Source organism: Limanda limanda, chromosome 6 (assembly GCF_963576545.1).
Source record: "Limanda limanda chromosome 6, fLimLim1.1, whole genome shotgun sequence".
NCBI lineage: Eukaryota > Metazoa > Chordata > Actinopteri > Pleuronectiformes > Pleuronectidae > Limanda > Limanda limanda.
In genome coordinates this window covers 6,522,663-6,538,570 of record NC_083641.1, presented here as the reverse complement: position 1 = coordinate 6,538,570, position 15,908 = coordinate 6,522,663, and the positions used below count along the sequence as shown (strand labels likewise).

The 15,908-nt window shown below is 39.3% G+C and overlaps 2 protein-coding genes across 5 annotated transcripts; one reads left to right on the top strand and one right to left on the bottom strand.

Moving 5' to 3' along the window:
- Positions 1-1,071: 1,071 nt before the first annotated feature.
- siae (sialic acid acetylesterase) lies at positions 1,072-5,347 on the top strand. Its single transcript, XM_061073454.1, is given in 6 exon segments — positions 1,072-1,110; positions 3,491-3,556; positions 3,558-3,578; positions 4,096-4,250; positions 4,381-4,567; positions 5,063-5,347. Coding segments are annotated over 6 exon segments (753 nt in total).
- A 410-nt stretch (positions 5,348-5,757) lies between these two features.
- On the bottom strand, positions 5,758-13,936 carry tbrg1 (transforming growth factor beta regulator 1). 4 transcript variants are annotated; one of them, XM_061073301.1, is made up of 16 exons: positions 13,823-13,936; positions 13,617-13,730; positions 13,397-13,537; positions 12,532-12,589; positions 12,339-12,421; positions 12,126-12,162; positions 11,718-11,780; positions 10,906-11,142; positions 10,729-10,799; positions 10,231-10,472; positions 9,996-10,132; positions 9,691-9,837; positions 8,983-9,080; positions 8,500-8,610; positions 7,619-7,761; positions 5,758-6,266 (listed from the first exon to the last, which is right to left on the bottom strand). In XM_061073301.1, the coding sequence occupies exons 3-16, from the start codon at positions 13,516-13,518 to the stop codon at positions 6,178-6,180; spliced, it is 1,638 nt and encodes a 545-aa protein (XP_060929284.1). In that variant the 5' UTR covers positions 13,519-13,537; positions 13,617-13,730; positions 13,823-13,936; the 3' UTR covers positions 5,758-6,177. The 4 variants fall into 4 exon arrangements, with proteins under 4 accessions (XP_060929284.1, XP_060929286.1, XP_060929283.1 ...); XM_061073303.1 differs by lacking the exon at positions 13,617-13,730 and having other exon boundaries at positions 13,830-13,936; XM_061073300.1 differs by lacking the exon at positions 13,617-13,730 and having other exon boundaries at positions 13,823-13,935.
- Between the last annotated feature and the right edge of the window lie 1,972 nt (positions 13,937-15,908).

Here is a 15,908-nt window from a genome sequence, read left to right as displayed (position 1 = left end):
TGTGCGCGTGTGTTTGTGTGTGTGCACGCATGTGTGTGTATAATAAGTTAAATTGTGGCTTATTAATGGAGAGAACACTATCGTCTGTATTTCTAAAGCCATTTCTCTTCTAGAAATACAATATGCTTAGCAACCATATTGAGTCATATTGAAGGTGTTTGAATTATAATTTTTAGCTGGAAATTAAAAAAGAAAAGAGTTTAATAAAAACAAAGAAGAAAAACAAAATAACAACATTTTATTTCACACATTATACCAAAAATCCATCCATTATAATAGGTATGGCTCAAATTCAATTTGCAATTTCATGTTTCAAATTATTATCACTGACCTTTGAAGAGGTGTGTAAATGACTCACATCTCACCTGGGGTCTAATTTATAAAAGAGTGCGTAGGATTCATACTAAAAGTGTACGTACGTACAAAAGCCGGAAATGGCGTACGCAAAAGATAATTCCGATTTATAAAACCGTTCGCACGTACACCTGAACGCAATGTTTGCTTTATAAATCACAGTCCACCTGGAAACGTTTGTACGTGGATCTGCCTTCAAATCGTTAAATCGAATCTGAACCTAATTTGCTTTAAGTTGTTTTAAATTTTTTTAATTAAAATCCTCATGTGGAGCAGATACTTTGCGCGAGAAAAACTGTTGGTTTTAATGTAAATGATGAATTGGACCAATAATCTGATTCAGTTCACCACCTCACGTCTGCATCGCCACTTTCACATCTCCAAAACGTTCGTACGCATGGGTCAGAGTTTACGTGGAAATACGCAAATTCTCCCATCAAGTTTTTTTTTATTAATCCCAACGTTTGCGTGAGAAGTGGCGTACGCACGTTTCAGGCCCCGTTTTGTGCGTACGCAATGGTTATAAATACCACTGGGCTGTTAAGCAGGGTAGGAAAAGCAAAGGCACAAGGTGAGTTGGTCCCCGAGAACTGATGATAACGTTAGGCGTCACTAGGTTTCATCACTTTTTAGGTTTAATTAAGACTAGAATGTTTAAAAACCTGTTTTCAGACACAAAGTGGATTTTGACAGGAGATTGTTCGGGGCTGACCCGGGATGGAGCCTGGGAGGATAGAGCATGCAGGAGGCAGGAAAGTACGCATAAATTCTGCTGTAGAAATCAGGCAGCACATCGACACCAGCATCAGTTCTAATCACCAAAACCTTTATATCTTATTTTCATTCCAAGTTATTATCTTATTTGTCCTATTCCACATGAATGACCCCTATTTTTTATCACAAAACATTTGTATTTCTTTTGTTTGCTTCAGTTTCACTTCCATCACGTGCTAGCAACGTCATCGACACGCCGACTCACTCCTTGTGAATTTCCCGGATATTTTCCTGTTGTATTCTCACATGGGCTCACTCTGACATCTTCGGGGCAGAAAGTAAGAAGACATACTGGAAGTGTCCGGGAAAACTGACATTTGTGTTCTAACATGCAGCCGATTCTGGAAACTTTCAGTAAATGTCTAGAATTCAGTTCGTGTCAGATGCTGGTGTTTTTTTTTACTTTACTGTTATTAATGTGTATGTGCAGTATGTTCTTTGTTGATAATTATTTTGGGAGGTTGTTCTTGCTTTGGTTCAACGTAGGGCCCCCAGGTGCCCCCCATTTCTATTACTCACTTGACAGTTCTCTCATATGCCCAAGCCAGCAGCCAACTGTATCGGCTTTATTTCCATGTGTAAGTTCTGTGTTTAATAACATGCCAACAGAAAGTGGTATGGTCGTTTGTCTTTACCACAGGCAAAAGTGTAAAATGCTTCGGTAAATACACCTGGCTGGTAAACTGTGGGGTTATTAATGTTGCACCTCCTTTCATTTGTCATGCTGTTGTCTTAGGCTATAGATGTTAATGACTTTGGCCTTAATAGAGATTCACCTCACAGCAGTGTGCTGCTTAGAGAATTGTGGATTTGAAAAACTATGCAATTATGCTAGTTTGTTTAAAAATGGTTTATGCACTTGCTTTAGTAGTTCTGTAGTTTAGTGGGTGTCACTGTGTACAGATTTTAAAGCACCTTAAGGAGAAATTGGGATTCTTGGGTAAGGACACGGCCGCATGTGTGGGTCACAGTTGATCAAATTTGAGCGCCACACAAAGCCACGCAGGGACTTGCGAAAGACAAATGTTTTAATCGCCACCTCTCTTACGAAAATGGGAAGTGAAAGTTAGCCACAGGTTTCGCCCCTGAAACATCGGCGGATGTGTGACCAGGCCTTAGATTTGACTTCCCACTTTTCTTATTTTTTGCTGTTGGTTATCCCATCAACTAGATTGAGGATGTAACTGACAACATAGTGCAACTGAGAAGTGATACCCTAACCCTAACCCTGCAGTTTTCTATATTTAAAAAGTTCGTTCAAGCTCATCATTTAAAAAACTTTACATAAAGGCCTGTGTTAAACATCTGGCGCAAAATCACTTGACAAATGTGTTATGTTTTTAGAGCTGTCCATTATGGTCTTTGTTGGTTGGTTGGTTGGTTTGTTTGTTTGTCAGCAGGATTTAGAAAGAACACTATACAGATTTCTGCAAAACAATGAATGACATTTTGATAGAATTTGGACCAAGCAGCAGATCCAGGATATTTTTTCACAATCTTTAACATTGCATAAAGGGGTGTTTTTTGTATTTTCAGCAATTTTCCAGAACAATTTGTTATGTACTTATTTGGCCACTAGAGGGTACATGAACCATTTTTGTGTAGTTCAAGTTTTAATGATTCATTTCTGCTGTGGGTCCTGTGTGCTATATAAATACAACTTACCTTGTGTAATTTTAGTAAATATTGTTTTTTCTCCCTCGTCTCAAAGCACTCACAGGCGGCCAGTCTCCCAGCAGCCTTGCCCAGCAGTCCCAGCTGCAGTCAGAGCAGAGAGGAGAGCCATGCTCCGTGTCCTCCAGAAATGAAATTGCGTGTGCGTAAAGCCTCCTGATCCCGCCCTGGCTTACAGAGCGAGATGTAAGTGTCAATGTATCTTCACTGTCACTGGAGAACATGAGTTATTGAGTTCATTCTCTTCATCGATACAGAGTCACAGGCACGTGCACAGACATTTTGAGGGGCAGGTGCTCAAACCACAAACAAGGGGCACCCATCGCCAAAATTATTTATGAAATTAAAAATAATGATAATAAATAAATAAAAACTTACTGATTCTCCCGCATTTGTTTTACTAGTTGATGGCCTGATCCAATATAAAAGAGAGCTGCTACCCTGAGCTGCTTGTTGCAGTTCCCTGTCCTTCTGCTTTTGGAGTCTCTCTTTTCTTGGCATTGTGCTAAAAATGTTTAAATGAGATAAATCAATGTTGTGCATAATAATCAAGAGTGACTTACATAATCTCTAGAAAGCTGACAACACAGTACACACATTTTTGTTTACTGTTTTCTGACAGAGTTGAAGTATAAGCAGCATTACACTAATAATATAACAAAATATATCTCACCAGACTGTCATGTAGCTCAACTTAAGACCTACCTGGAGGATGGAGTTTCACCAGGGCTCAGGGGGCCAGACAGCTGCTGATTTTCCCCTTTGGGTTTGTCCAGGTATGTTACTCTGTGTATTTCATCAATAGAAACAACTACAGATGATAATACAATAACTAAAATATTAAATACAGTACAGGTCTTAATGTGCGCTTTTAAAACACCATAGACTGTTTATAAAGATGGACGACGGGTCCAATGTATGAAGCCAAATATCACTGATATGGGTGCTGCTATCTTGCGCTATTGACATATTTGGGCCAGGGTCTGCACAGTAGTGATTGTAAAAAAGAGCTGCAGTGTTGAGGACCAATCAGCTCACATGGAGGAGGTGGGATTTATGACCTAAAATGCAGCCAGCCACCAGGGGATGATCAAAGTGTTTTGGCTTCACTTTAGTGGAGCTGTCATGTCGTCCACCTTTATATACAGTCTAGGTTAAACCTACCATTGGAACAATTTTTAATCTAAGTTGACTTTTGAATGTCTTTACACTTTCGCCATGTAGAAAGAAATAAAAAGATAGTTACCGTTTGCATCACTGCAGATTTGATCCATGGTTTCTCCCTGTGTGCAGCTGTCAACATGTGAAAAGAACTCGTCATCTGAAAGTTTTCCAATCCTCCGCTGGCACCAGACAGCAGACGTGGGCTTTGTCCCAAATCCACGGATGCCGCGAACCTTCATGGCTGTGGCTTTGGATTTACCTGACGAATACTTTCCAAATTAACCGTAAGGATAATCATAATAATAATCATATTATTTATTATTATCAATCCAATATGTTCCTATCTGTTCTTAGACATTGGAATACCTGAAGTTCTGTTTAAATATGATGCATATTTTGTCTTCATTTTTTCAGGGTCCATGCGTGATACAAGCGAGACATAGCTTACAGGCTGTCACTGGGCGCAAGGGCAGTGGCTTATAATGAAACAGATGTGCACTTCCTTGGACCTTTCCCCAACCAAACCCTGTGCTCAGGAATGCATGTCAACATAACTTACGACCAGGCAGTGTCTGTCACACCATCGTATAATGTCTTTGAGGTAGGAGTGATGTTGAATCAAAACTTTTGTCCAACATTTATTCACTAGTTTCATTAGCAAAGGTATTTAGAGGTCCACACAATTTAGCCCAACAGTCCTCTTAAGCTCAATCAAGTCTGACATCCAAGCCAACAGAATCATAGATCACAAAATCATATTCGGACACTTTGATGTCACCACAAGAGCAGTATGGAGGAATGTTAGGTTTTTTTCCGTCTTTTTATTACATCTGAAGAAGAGGATACCATGTACTTCAATGGTATAGCTGCAACTAAGTTTACTACGGAGACTCCAGAAGTGTTTTGTGAGCTCAAACACCTCATCAACCCCTCCATCGGCATAGTGGTGGATGGATAATGAGTGAATTAAAAAATGTTGGTGAACAATCCCTTTAACCTCTCTTTATTAAATCACTCGGGTTATTTGATGTTATTTCTCAAACTAATGTCTTTATTATTGTGCCATCTGAGTTTCCTTCTGTTTTCTTTAATAAAGATCTGTTGCTCTGCGAATCAAGCTCCATGCGGGCCGAGGTCCCTCTGGGTTCCAGCTCCTATCACAAACTGGGGTCCGACCACTGTCCAGCTTTCCACTAGTTCGTGTTCCCCCACTGAAGTAGCAGCTGCTGTTCGTTATGCATGGAGAGATTGGCCTTGTGACTGTAAAGCTTGTCCAATCTACAGCCTCAGCAGCATTTTACCTGGCCCTCCTTTTATTTCAAATTGCCAACCAGGAATCAATAAGAAAAGTCACAGAACCAGAAAATGTAAAAAGATGTGATGCAGAATCATATTTGGTTCTTCAGGAAAAAACTTGCAGAATGGGCAGATGCTGCATCTATAAACGTGTTTTACATCAGTGTGGAAGGACGATCACCATAATTTTGTACAGGGGCTTTTCAAAGCTCAGAAACTATTGTGGCTATTTAGTAAATCAACTTTTGGTTAGACTGTTTACATGCAATCTATGCTGTTAGAACCACTGCCAATAAATGCTGGACTGTATGAATAAAAAACAACAACATGACAATTGTGGTTTTATTTTACCAAAACTCAGACTGAAATAAACCCCCTTTGACTATGATTGACACAAATAAATTACAAACTAACAACTATGTTAAAGTGAATGTGTTACATGCAAAGCTGCAGCATTTGTGTGGGTAAAACAGAAACACAAAAAATGCAACAGAGTTTAAGAAAAATGTACACTTTAATTGCAAAACCTTAAATAGAAAGGCAATAGTATGCCTTGAACCAAAGTGTGCACATGAGGGAGTGGGGACAGAATAATAACCAGCAATTTAGATTTCCTGAGACCCCCAAATAGTAAAATAGTCACTTACTTTTTAAATATAAAGTAAACTAGGATTATAAAACCATGCATGTTTGTACAGAGAATATAGAATGTTATTTATACTAAGAGGTGTTGGGATATCACACTAAGCACAGAGCTAATTCACCATCCATTTCCTGTATATTATCAACATTTACAAGTTATCATGATGCTGCTATTTCAAGAATGACTTAAACAGGAAGGTATTTTTTGAAATAGTGTTGAAAATACAAAAGTAAAGTTCACCATCGAGTGAGACTTCAGTGGCACTACCAGAATCAGGAGCTGAAATATGAGGTTGAGGGCTTCATGGTGGGGGAAGTCAGGTGGAGCTGATGAGAGGAACTAGGAGACTGCGGTGTCTGTCCTGAGGAAGACAAGTTGGATAAAAAGAGGAGGAAGAGTCAATGTCTGTGAGGCTAAGCAATTGTCATGTCAGCATTACAAAAATGTAAGAAAGGGTTAAAATAAAGGGACTATGAAATAATTGGACAGACCTTTAAATGGAATGTTAATGGACAGAAGTTTGAATGATTAACTTAACTGCTGTTATCTTTTTATACATTACATGTCAGCTATTTCAGAGATGTGTTACGCAACCAACATATTCTTTAGACCCTTGTTGTCAACTTTTGAAAATAAAAGCTCTGTAATTCAGCTCAATATAAAGCTGCAAACAGTATACAGCAGGGGTGTCCAAACTTTTTATCCCGAGGGCCGAATACAGAAAAAAATACAAAGGTCTGGGCTACTCACGCCACCACGCCCCCCTGCCCTGGAGCGGACTGTTGACAGTGCACCTCAATCACCTAGCTCAGGGCGGGGGGCATGGTGGCCTTTTTAAAAAAAAATTTTTACATTTTTTTGATGCGGGCCAATTTAAAAATGGATGGCGGGCCGTAGTTTGGACACCCCAGGTATACAGCAACAACAGAAACGTTGTGATTTTACTTTGCATGCAGATTGCTTAAGAAGAAGCAATTCTATGAATGCTGTTGCCATGATGGAGATAAGAGACTGCTGTGAATGTCTTTGTCAGACCGATATGGTTCAATAAAAATAATCAAATTGAAGTGGTGAGCCAGATATTATTGCTGCCAGTTTCGGGCCTGCAGGCTGCAAGGACTTGACGGACAGTATCAACTTGGTCAGCAGACTCATGTTGGCACGCTGCCCTGGCTCCACTGACTGCCAGGTAATGTTATTTGAAAGTTTACTAATACTGAACGTTGATTGTGTATCCAAATCACATCCAATTCAACACTGCACTTCCCTAGGCTCTTACCAATAGACAAGCCAAGTGTGAAGCAGATAAGATGAACTGTTCTCAAGAACTGGGTTCCACATAGACAGAGGTTTTAGGAATAAGAAGTTAGATACTGTATTGTTAACAGTGGAGGCTTAGAGAAGCGGTTGGGGTTGGTTGTGTTATCGACAGAAACTCCAGCAGTGCAAAGTAGAGCTGCGTGGCTCCACTGGAGCAGCTTCAGTGCTTTACGCAGACGTTTTGACAGCAGATGTGGACGGGCAAGACATGGTTTCTCATTTGTTGCCCAGAAGTATAGACCTAGACCCTCCCTGACTCTGTTTGTCTGATGAATCATTGCCTGTGAAATGTTTGCCTTGTGCATCACAGAGTCAAGATTTAAAGGTTGTGTAAATAAAACAGTGTACACTACATCCAAGTTTAAAAAATAGGGAAAGGTTAATTGGAGCAACCTGTGACGTGTTCAGTCTTGTTCTCTTCAAAGCACTGGTGTCTCTGGTAGGCCTCAAAGTTGACAGAGGCATCGTCCTCTGAAAGGCTGTGAGGGACCTGGCCATCACCTGGGCGACACACCTCGAAACGGATCCATCTGTAGCTACATAAACAAGATTTAATAATAAAATAAATACAAGATGACCTGGCGTACATAAACCTTGCACAACTATGTCAGCCTTGAACTGTGCCCTGGCTTGTTAATATTTTCAAGTTTCCAGTTTTACTGCTCCTCATTTAACTGTAAATTATCAATTATTTTTGTTTCCATATTACATTCAAACATCATTATCATCACATAATAATCAACCAGGATGAAAAATGTGTTTCAGTCTAGTATAATTACTTTAATTGGTCAGCTTAAGAAGTTGGTCTGCCATGTTTTAGACAACTGATACCGTATTATTCAGAGTTACAGAGTTCCTGCAAGTTTCAACAAGTTCAATTTAAGACTTTTAAAGACCATTATTAATTAAATTGAAGACCTAAGTCAAGTACAAAAGATTTGAAGGAATATTGGAGTCCAAGTAGCACTTACACTTCTCCAGAACTGAACATAATCCTCGCATAAAATTACAATGATTGCATCTTTATGCCTTTTAAGACCCTGGAATAGATTGATGGCAGGAATATTACCGACAGTATGCACTCATGTTAGTGATGAAAACTGAAAGCAGACACAGAAAAATTCTGCCTTAACTGACCACAGGTTTTTGTCTATTCCAATTAAACAGACAAATCTCATTCTTATTTAGTCATGATCTGCATGTCAGAAAAGCTGCAAGTATATTGGTGTGTATTGTAATTGATAATCCACTCTTGATAAGCAAAGGGAACTTACTTGGTACATTTGCGTGCTCCAGGACAACTCTGGATGAGATTCTGGATGGTGGGGTGAGAGAAACCAAAGAAGTCTGCTCCTGATGGCACGATGGGCACCACACAATTGGAACTAGGGGAAGGACATGTTAAATGAACTGTATTAAAGGTCAGGGGAGTAAAGACCATATTGATTAGTTCAGTTACACTTCTTTAGATTAAGAAAATATGTAGAGGACTGATTTCTTTAAGTGTTTGCAATTTAGTGCAACTGATTTAATTTCAGGGGACTATACGGAGGTATGTGTTCTACTTAGTGAAATTCTGGTTTCAAGTGGAATGTACTGAAAATAAAGAGCCTATAGAAAAAAAATCTTGGACATACAGTGGACATTTGCAAGACTGACACCATTGCAGACACAAACAAAAGTGGATGTCTGTAATATAATGAATTCAGAATAGCAACAATCAATTGAATCCAACTCTTTGCGGTCGACGTCTGTACCTGACAGAAGCGATGGCCTTCAGGAGGTTGTAGTGGCACGTCAGGGCAGAGGAGGCCATGATGGCATTCTGAGGGTCTTCTTCAGGCACAATCTCAAACTGGAGAGTCAAAGTTGAACATGTTTTAGGTGAGCCCCACTGCAATGCAGCCACCTATTTATGTGACTTAAAGTAATTTACATAAACTCTTTTCTTTTTTTAAATCATACCATGTCAACTTGAAAAAAACAAAACCTGATCACATTTGGCAGTATTTTTGCGCTAATTTTAAAACGTGATGAAAATTTTCAAAAAGTACTGATACAAATGGAAGTTATTTCACAAAGTTTATAGTTTAAGTGTATTTAGTGTACTTAAACAATATATTTATTATTAATAAAATAATATAACACCAAATTCATATCAAAATGTGCAACATTGAAGAAGATAGGCTTTAACTTGCAAAAGCAGCTTTTTTTGTTAAACACCCGAAACATGACTAGAGAACTAGCAGCTCATGCTGATACAACCAAACCACCATGGTGACCACGGTAATAAAGATTGAAAAGGTACAACTTACCATGAAACCAATGACTGAAACCAAAATGAATTGTTCATTTTTTATAAAACCTTGTATTAACATCTACATATATGAGTCAGGGAAATTATGGACATATGGAAAAACTGAAGACAATTGCAACTGTGGTTATGTGTGCATGTACGTGTGTACCTTTGGACCTGTCCCCCCGTCCTTGATTTGGCAGGTGTAAAGGCACTGCTGGTCGGGGTTCTTCATGCTGGCAAAGACTCGTGTGCTGCAGAAGCCCACTGGGTAGATGGCACACTCATCATTGAACAACATTCTGTCTGTGATGATCTGGAAAGCAGTCAGATATTAGTTTTTTAACCATTAATCTGCACTACCAATAGTCAGTTGAAGTTATCACAGCAAGAAAAAACTTCATTTTGGAGGTTTACCATAACTGTACTAGGTGACAATACAGCTAAGACATGTCTGACATCTCAGATACTGACCTCCCCAAGACTGTAGACTGTTAAACCTCCCAGGACGATGGGAAAGACGGGGCGACCACATGAGTCCAGAGAGATGGGCTGCACCAGCTTCCGAGATCCGTCCATTAGCTTTCTCTTCTTAGTCATCTTCTTCGGTACTGATCAAACATAAGGGGGTAGAATAATCAGAGGTCAACAGTGTCCATTATTAGTAATTATCTGCAGTAAAACTCATGCTCTACCACAGAACACTCACATTCTTCCTTGCCATTCTCCCTCCCCCTCTCTTTCCTTTCCTTCTTGGGTTTTTTAAGAGGAACGTCTTCCCCTGTTGACACCACCGATGCCAGGCTGTGACCCCCAGACAGGCCTGAAGCGCCTGTGGTTACTGAAGTTAGTGCCACAGGTGGAACAGGTGGATGAGCGCTTGAGCTGGGTGTGGGCAGAATGTCCCCTTCCGAAAAGGACTGGTACTGCAACAAGGATTTCAGTAAAAACCTGCAATTTAAAATTATAGAAATTAGTTGGAGATCTGAATATCACACAAAGTGTAAACTGTTAGAGAAATAGCACCATCATAAATCCTCACCAGATGGCATCACAAAAACAGATCCATCATACAGTGTAATAAGAATAACAGAACGATGACAACAACAGGACAATGTAGAATGATTGACACACACACCAGCTGGTCAATAGCAAGTTTTTAGAACATTATGGAAATCAAAAGCATAGCTGAAACGTGTCCACTCACCTTCGTTCTTCCTTTGCTCTCAGAAACTTCTCTTCCAAGTGGGCAACTTCATCGCAGACAGCTGCATTCTCCTGTGGGTAAAACAGTTTCATTGCAATAATAATTTAAGAGCTGCAAATGCAAGACATAAAAGAAAACCTACAGGAAGTAAGTCTCATCAATTAGCAGTTCACTCACAAATATCATGGCCCGAGCGGCTTTGCGCAGCCTGAGGTACTTAAGCCGGTACTTTTCATTCTGGGTTTTTCGAGAAACTCTCTTCGCCTTGGTCTTGTGCTCAGAGGAACTGGCAGGGGATGGAAAGCCGCCTGCCGAGGCACCTGAGCCAGAGCTGCCGACGGTATTCTGCTGCGGAGAGCTAAGGAAAGACTGGGAGGTGAAGGTCTGCAGGGCCTGCTGCCGCTCCTCATCCGTCTGTGAGAAGACAAAGACACAGATCTCTTCTTATGTGCTGGGAAGCACCTGAGGCTCGCGCTTGTGTTGCCTTCAGGAGGATTAATGAAAATACAGATGAAAATATAGACAACAAAATGAACATGGGTGTAGCTTGTACTTTCTAAGTCTAAATGCTGAATGACGAACCATGAAAGTTACTGAAAACAAAATGTGCATGAGCTATTTGAAATTTAAGAAATCATTTCTACTCTGATATAATCTGAAAAGGAAATTATCATCATATATCCACATGATATCAGATTATCAGATTGCCAGATAGTATTGAATCTCCAATGCAAATAACATTTTGCCTGTCAATTTTAATGATACTGAAATGCAATTTTCAACATCGATTAGTACTGTCTGTACAGTACATTTAAAGCAGGCATTCACATTTAATCAACCCCAGTGCTGGACCTAGGTCTTGTGTGAACAGCAAGCCTTGGTATATATACATTACAAATAGCCTTGCATAAAAGGTCAAGTGCATTTCAGCATCACATAGCATATTCAGGTCTTGTGTGAAACTTGCATTAGTATCCCAGTTAACTCACCAGCAGAGCAAAGACTCCGTTTCTGTTCTCAATCCTCTTGAATCTCCTGCTTCCTTTTTGTGTCTGAAACATATGTGAGACTGAGGCCATAATGCATGGCGCTGGAAAATCCCAATGTGCCTCCCAATTTAGATTAGTTCCATCATGACTAGATATAGCCAGTTGAAAGGCTTGTGCGTGTGAGCACATGGCATCATTTGCTCTGTTTACAGCAGTGCTTCTCTTGAAAATAATTAAATAAGGTCATAGGAGCAGGATGGAAAAAACATGGAGAAAGAAAAAATAGTGACAGAAATACAGATGACACCTGAGCTGTATCAACTGAACTAACACACATCTGAAGTGGAGGTGCAAGTTGTTGTACTCAACAGCAGAGGTTGCTGTCAGACTGATAAACACCCTCCTTACCTCACGGTACATGACTGCCTCCAGGCTCGACTTTGCACTGCAGAGGAGAGAGGGACAAGAAAAGCAGACTCAAAATGTAGATTCAGTAACAACTTTGATCTGACAAAAGATTTAAATATTCAGTGAACATTTTTAAAGAAAGCCATCGTAACAGTTTCCTGATTTGGCTTAACTTGGGCTAAAAGATACAGTTAATTGAGAGGATTGCTGTACTTAGATTGAACAAGTCCTCTGTCAATGATTCTCTGTTTAATCTCCTTTATGTGCATGGGACGTCCCGCTTCCTCCAAGACAATCTACATGAGAGAGATTTTTAAGTCAAGGACAACAAAGGATCAAACAAAACCTCACAAAGCAGTTGATCATAGTTCTAATAACACAATGAAATATGAGAAATAAAAGGCACCTGTGCAGCATCCAGCCATGTGAGGTTAGGCTTCTCCGAAATTTCACCGGGCGGTTCACTGCAAAGAAAAGTTCAGTATTATTCGGAGAAACATAAACTTAAAATCTCAACGTATTTAAGAAAGTACTCCATATTTAAGTCAAAAATTGTAGAGTTGCATTAGGAAAGTAAGCATAGGATGTTTTGTTTTCAGATGTTTAAATCCTACAATCAAATGTCTGCTGCTACTAACAAATAAAAGAAAAAAATTGAACGTCTGAGTCGTCCTTGCAAAGCATTTCTTTGCTGCCGCAACAAACGGTACAGTCACAGTATCAAAACTGATTTAATTCGCCATGAGCACAAAACTATACCCACTAACTAGTAACTACTGATTCTCAGGAAGTAGAGCGGGTGGTCCACTAACCAGAAGGTCGGCAGATTGATCCTAGTCTACCCATTTCCATGTGACTTGGGCTTAGTGCGTGATTAAAGGGCGGCACAAAGATGCACTGTACGAATGTGTGAATGAATGGGAGCTTGGCAAATCTGTACTGTAAAGTGCTTTTGATTGAACTGTTTTACAAATGGTCATACCATCACGCTGTTACATTTTGAACAAATCTAGCTTATGTGTATTATTATAACTCATTCACCCTATTGTTTGTTCTTATCTTTATTGTTTCTTTTTACTCTTTTAATTTCTTTAAAACTTCTGTTTTAAAATTGATCTATTGTTTTTAATGTCCCTGTGCAGCACATTGAATCTACCTCTGCGTATGAAATGTGCTTTGGAAATCAAACTACCTTGCTTTGCCTTTAAGTTGTCATCAAGACTAGAAAAGTGCAATAGAAATACGTGTGTCGAAATATAAATGTTTACAACCACCTCTCCAGAGTTTCTGCAGTTCCTGACAGACTTGCGATGCTGTCCAGAGCAGGAAACAGAGAGTAGCTCCCCTGTCCATCAGCCTCCATCTCAGATTCAAACGTGTTGAGGGACTCCATGTGAGACAGGGACGAGCCTCTGTCCGGTGGAGACGGGAAACGTCAATGAGACATTTTAACAAACTAGTGTTTATATAGTGCTACCTGTGTACACGTACATCACACACTCTGGAGACGACACTGACAACAGTGGGACTGTGAGCCAGGCAATGCTAACACAGAAGCTAGCATACTCTGCTATAGTGCAGCTAAGACGAGCTAACTGCTCACGGCTGCTAGTGACATAAAACACCAGAGTTCATGTTGTGTGGAAGTCAGAGACCACACACCAGAATTAAAGTGCAGCAAAATAAAAACGGCTCACTTCTTACGCTTCGTGCTCCGGATTGTTTGTGTCCGTGTGTCAAACGGAACCTTCAGTCGTCTCCACCGCAGTGGTTACGCTAAAGGCTAATGTTAACCAGTTAGCATTCAGACTCCATTATAAACACAGGGATACTGTGTATATGTTTTCACAATAAATAATTCAGTGATATCGATAACAGCACGACTATCGCCTTTAAAAAAAATATTGTTGAGGCTATAGAGATTAGTTGTTTCTACCGGACCTAATTACTGAGGGGACCTGCACCGGATATTCGGTTTGAGGTGTTTATTTTGAAGTTTGAGAAAACGTTAAAACGAGATTATATTTAGAAAAGTAGAACCTGTTATTGCTGCTTGGTGAAGGCCTTGAGCGTGTTAGTTATATTTCCAATTTTTTTTCCCGTCATGTCATCTCTGTCCTTAAAATCCAATTAACACCAGTATAAGTTTTAAAAATGTTGATAAATGGCTTAGCCTAAACGTTTTTATTTGTATTCAATGTATTTAATAACATGAACAACTTAAAATACAAGATAATGATATAACTTCTGTATACAAAACTACACACATAATATTACCATACATATAATATACATATAGGCTGATATGTTTAATAAACGTAATGATAACAAGAACATAGAAATAGGCTTTTATAAATGGTGTGCTTTAATCTGTTTACCAACAATTATAAAAGTGCAGTGATAGGTGTGACATTTTCTGACCAGTATCTGAATGAAACCAAACCAATGAAATATGTTTACATAAATTTCACTTTACTGAACTTGTCCTTGTTACACTGAACATTTGGTTTCTTTTGTTTGTTATTACTTTTTGAGTGTTCTTAAGTATAATGTGAATAAACTCAATTACCAGTATATTACTTTGCAGCTAACTTTTCTTTTCTTTTCCTCCTCTAATACCTGGCATCTATTCGTACAATGTTTCTTTTAATCTGCTCTTATCCCGGTCACGTGACATATATAAGCACCAAAGAAAGATTCATTTTTCTCTGTCAAGGTTTTATAAGGTCATACCTACCACATATCTCAGACTGTACACCACACACATGTGTTTCTGCTCTTGCAGCTGCAAACATTTAAACTCAGTATAATTTCAATATTCTGTTTACTTTGATTTTGTTTTTTCCCAGCAGCATCATTAGTGTTTCCCAATCACGACTTTCCTCATATCCTTCATTATTGCTAAACAACCCCTGATATGTTTTACAGACCTCAATGTTTTTGTGGTTATGTCGATGTGTTGAAAACAACTAGAAGGTTAATATGACACACCTTTAGTTCACTTGCAGCACATTCCTTTAAATTCATGAGTGAATATTAGAGGGACAAACTGGGTCCATTTGCTATGTAGGCTACTGAGAAATCCATGTCTCCAAATTAAATTACATTTAACTTTTTGCCTTTGCTGTGCCTTTCTTTCACTGTGAAAGGCCATACAAGTGCTAGCTTTCCCTTTTTTGATTAGTTATTTCCAGAAAGCCTTTGTTAGGACTAGCACCGATCATGACCAATTTAAGCGTGTGTTCTGAACGGGATAATTCATAGGCCTCACAGTGGACAGTTTCAAGTGGAACTCCTATCTTCGATGGTTATAATCTAAATAATACGGGTTGACAGCACGTCCAGGAGATTATCCATGAGTATGGGAGGCACGTTTGCTGACAAATAAAATTCCATTCACCTCCACTGCATTGGAGAGGCAGCACAAATGTCAAAGATAAGTTCCTATAACATCTGGACAAATAAAACCCTAACTATCAAAAATATATCGTTGTAATTTTGGTAAACCAAGCCTTTGTGGCTCCTATAGCCTCAACGCTTGTGCTCTCTATTACCTCGCTGGTCTGGGTCTATTGTGTCCCTCAACCTGGATGTTACTGTATCGTCACATGAAACAGCAAACTATGAAATCCTTAATTGATCCATGTTCATGTCACAGAAGTGACTCAGCTCTCTTTAAATATTAAATCTCCTCTTATGAAGCTTAAAGAAACCCTCTGGTCCTAATTCTAAAATTGCTGCACACAGGAAAAAACTGGTTTATTTCACAACATAAAAGTCCAG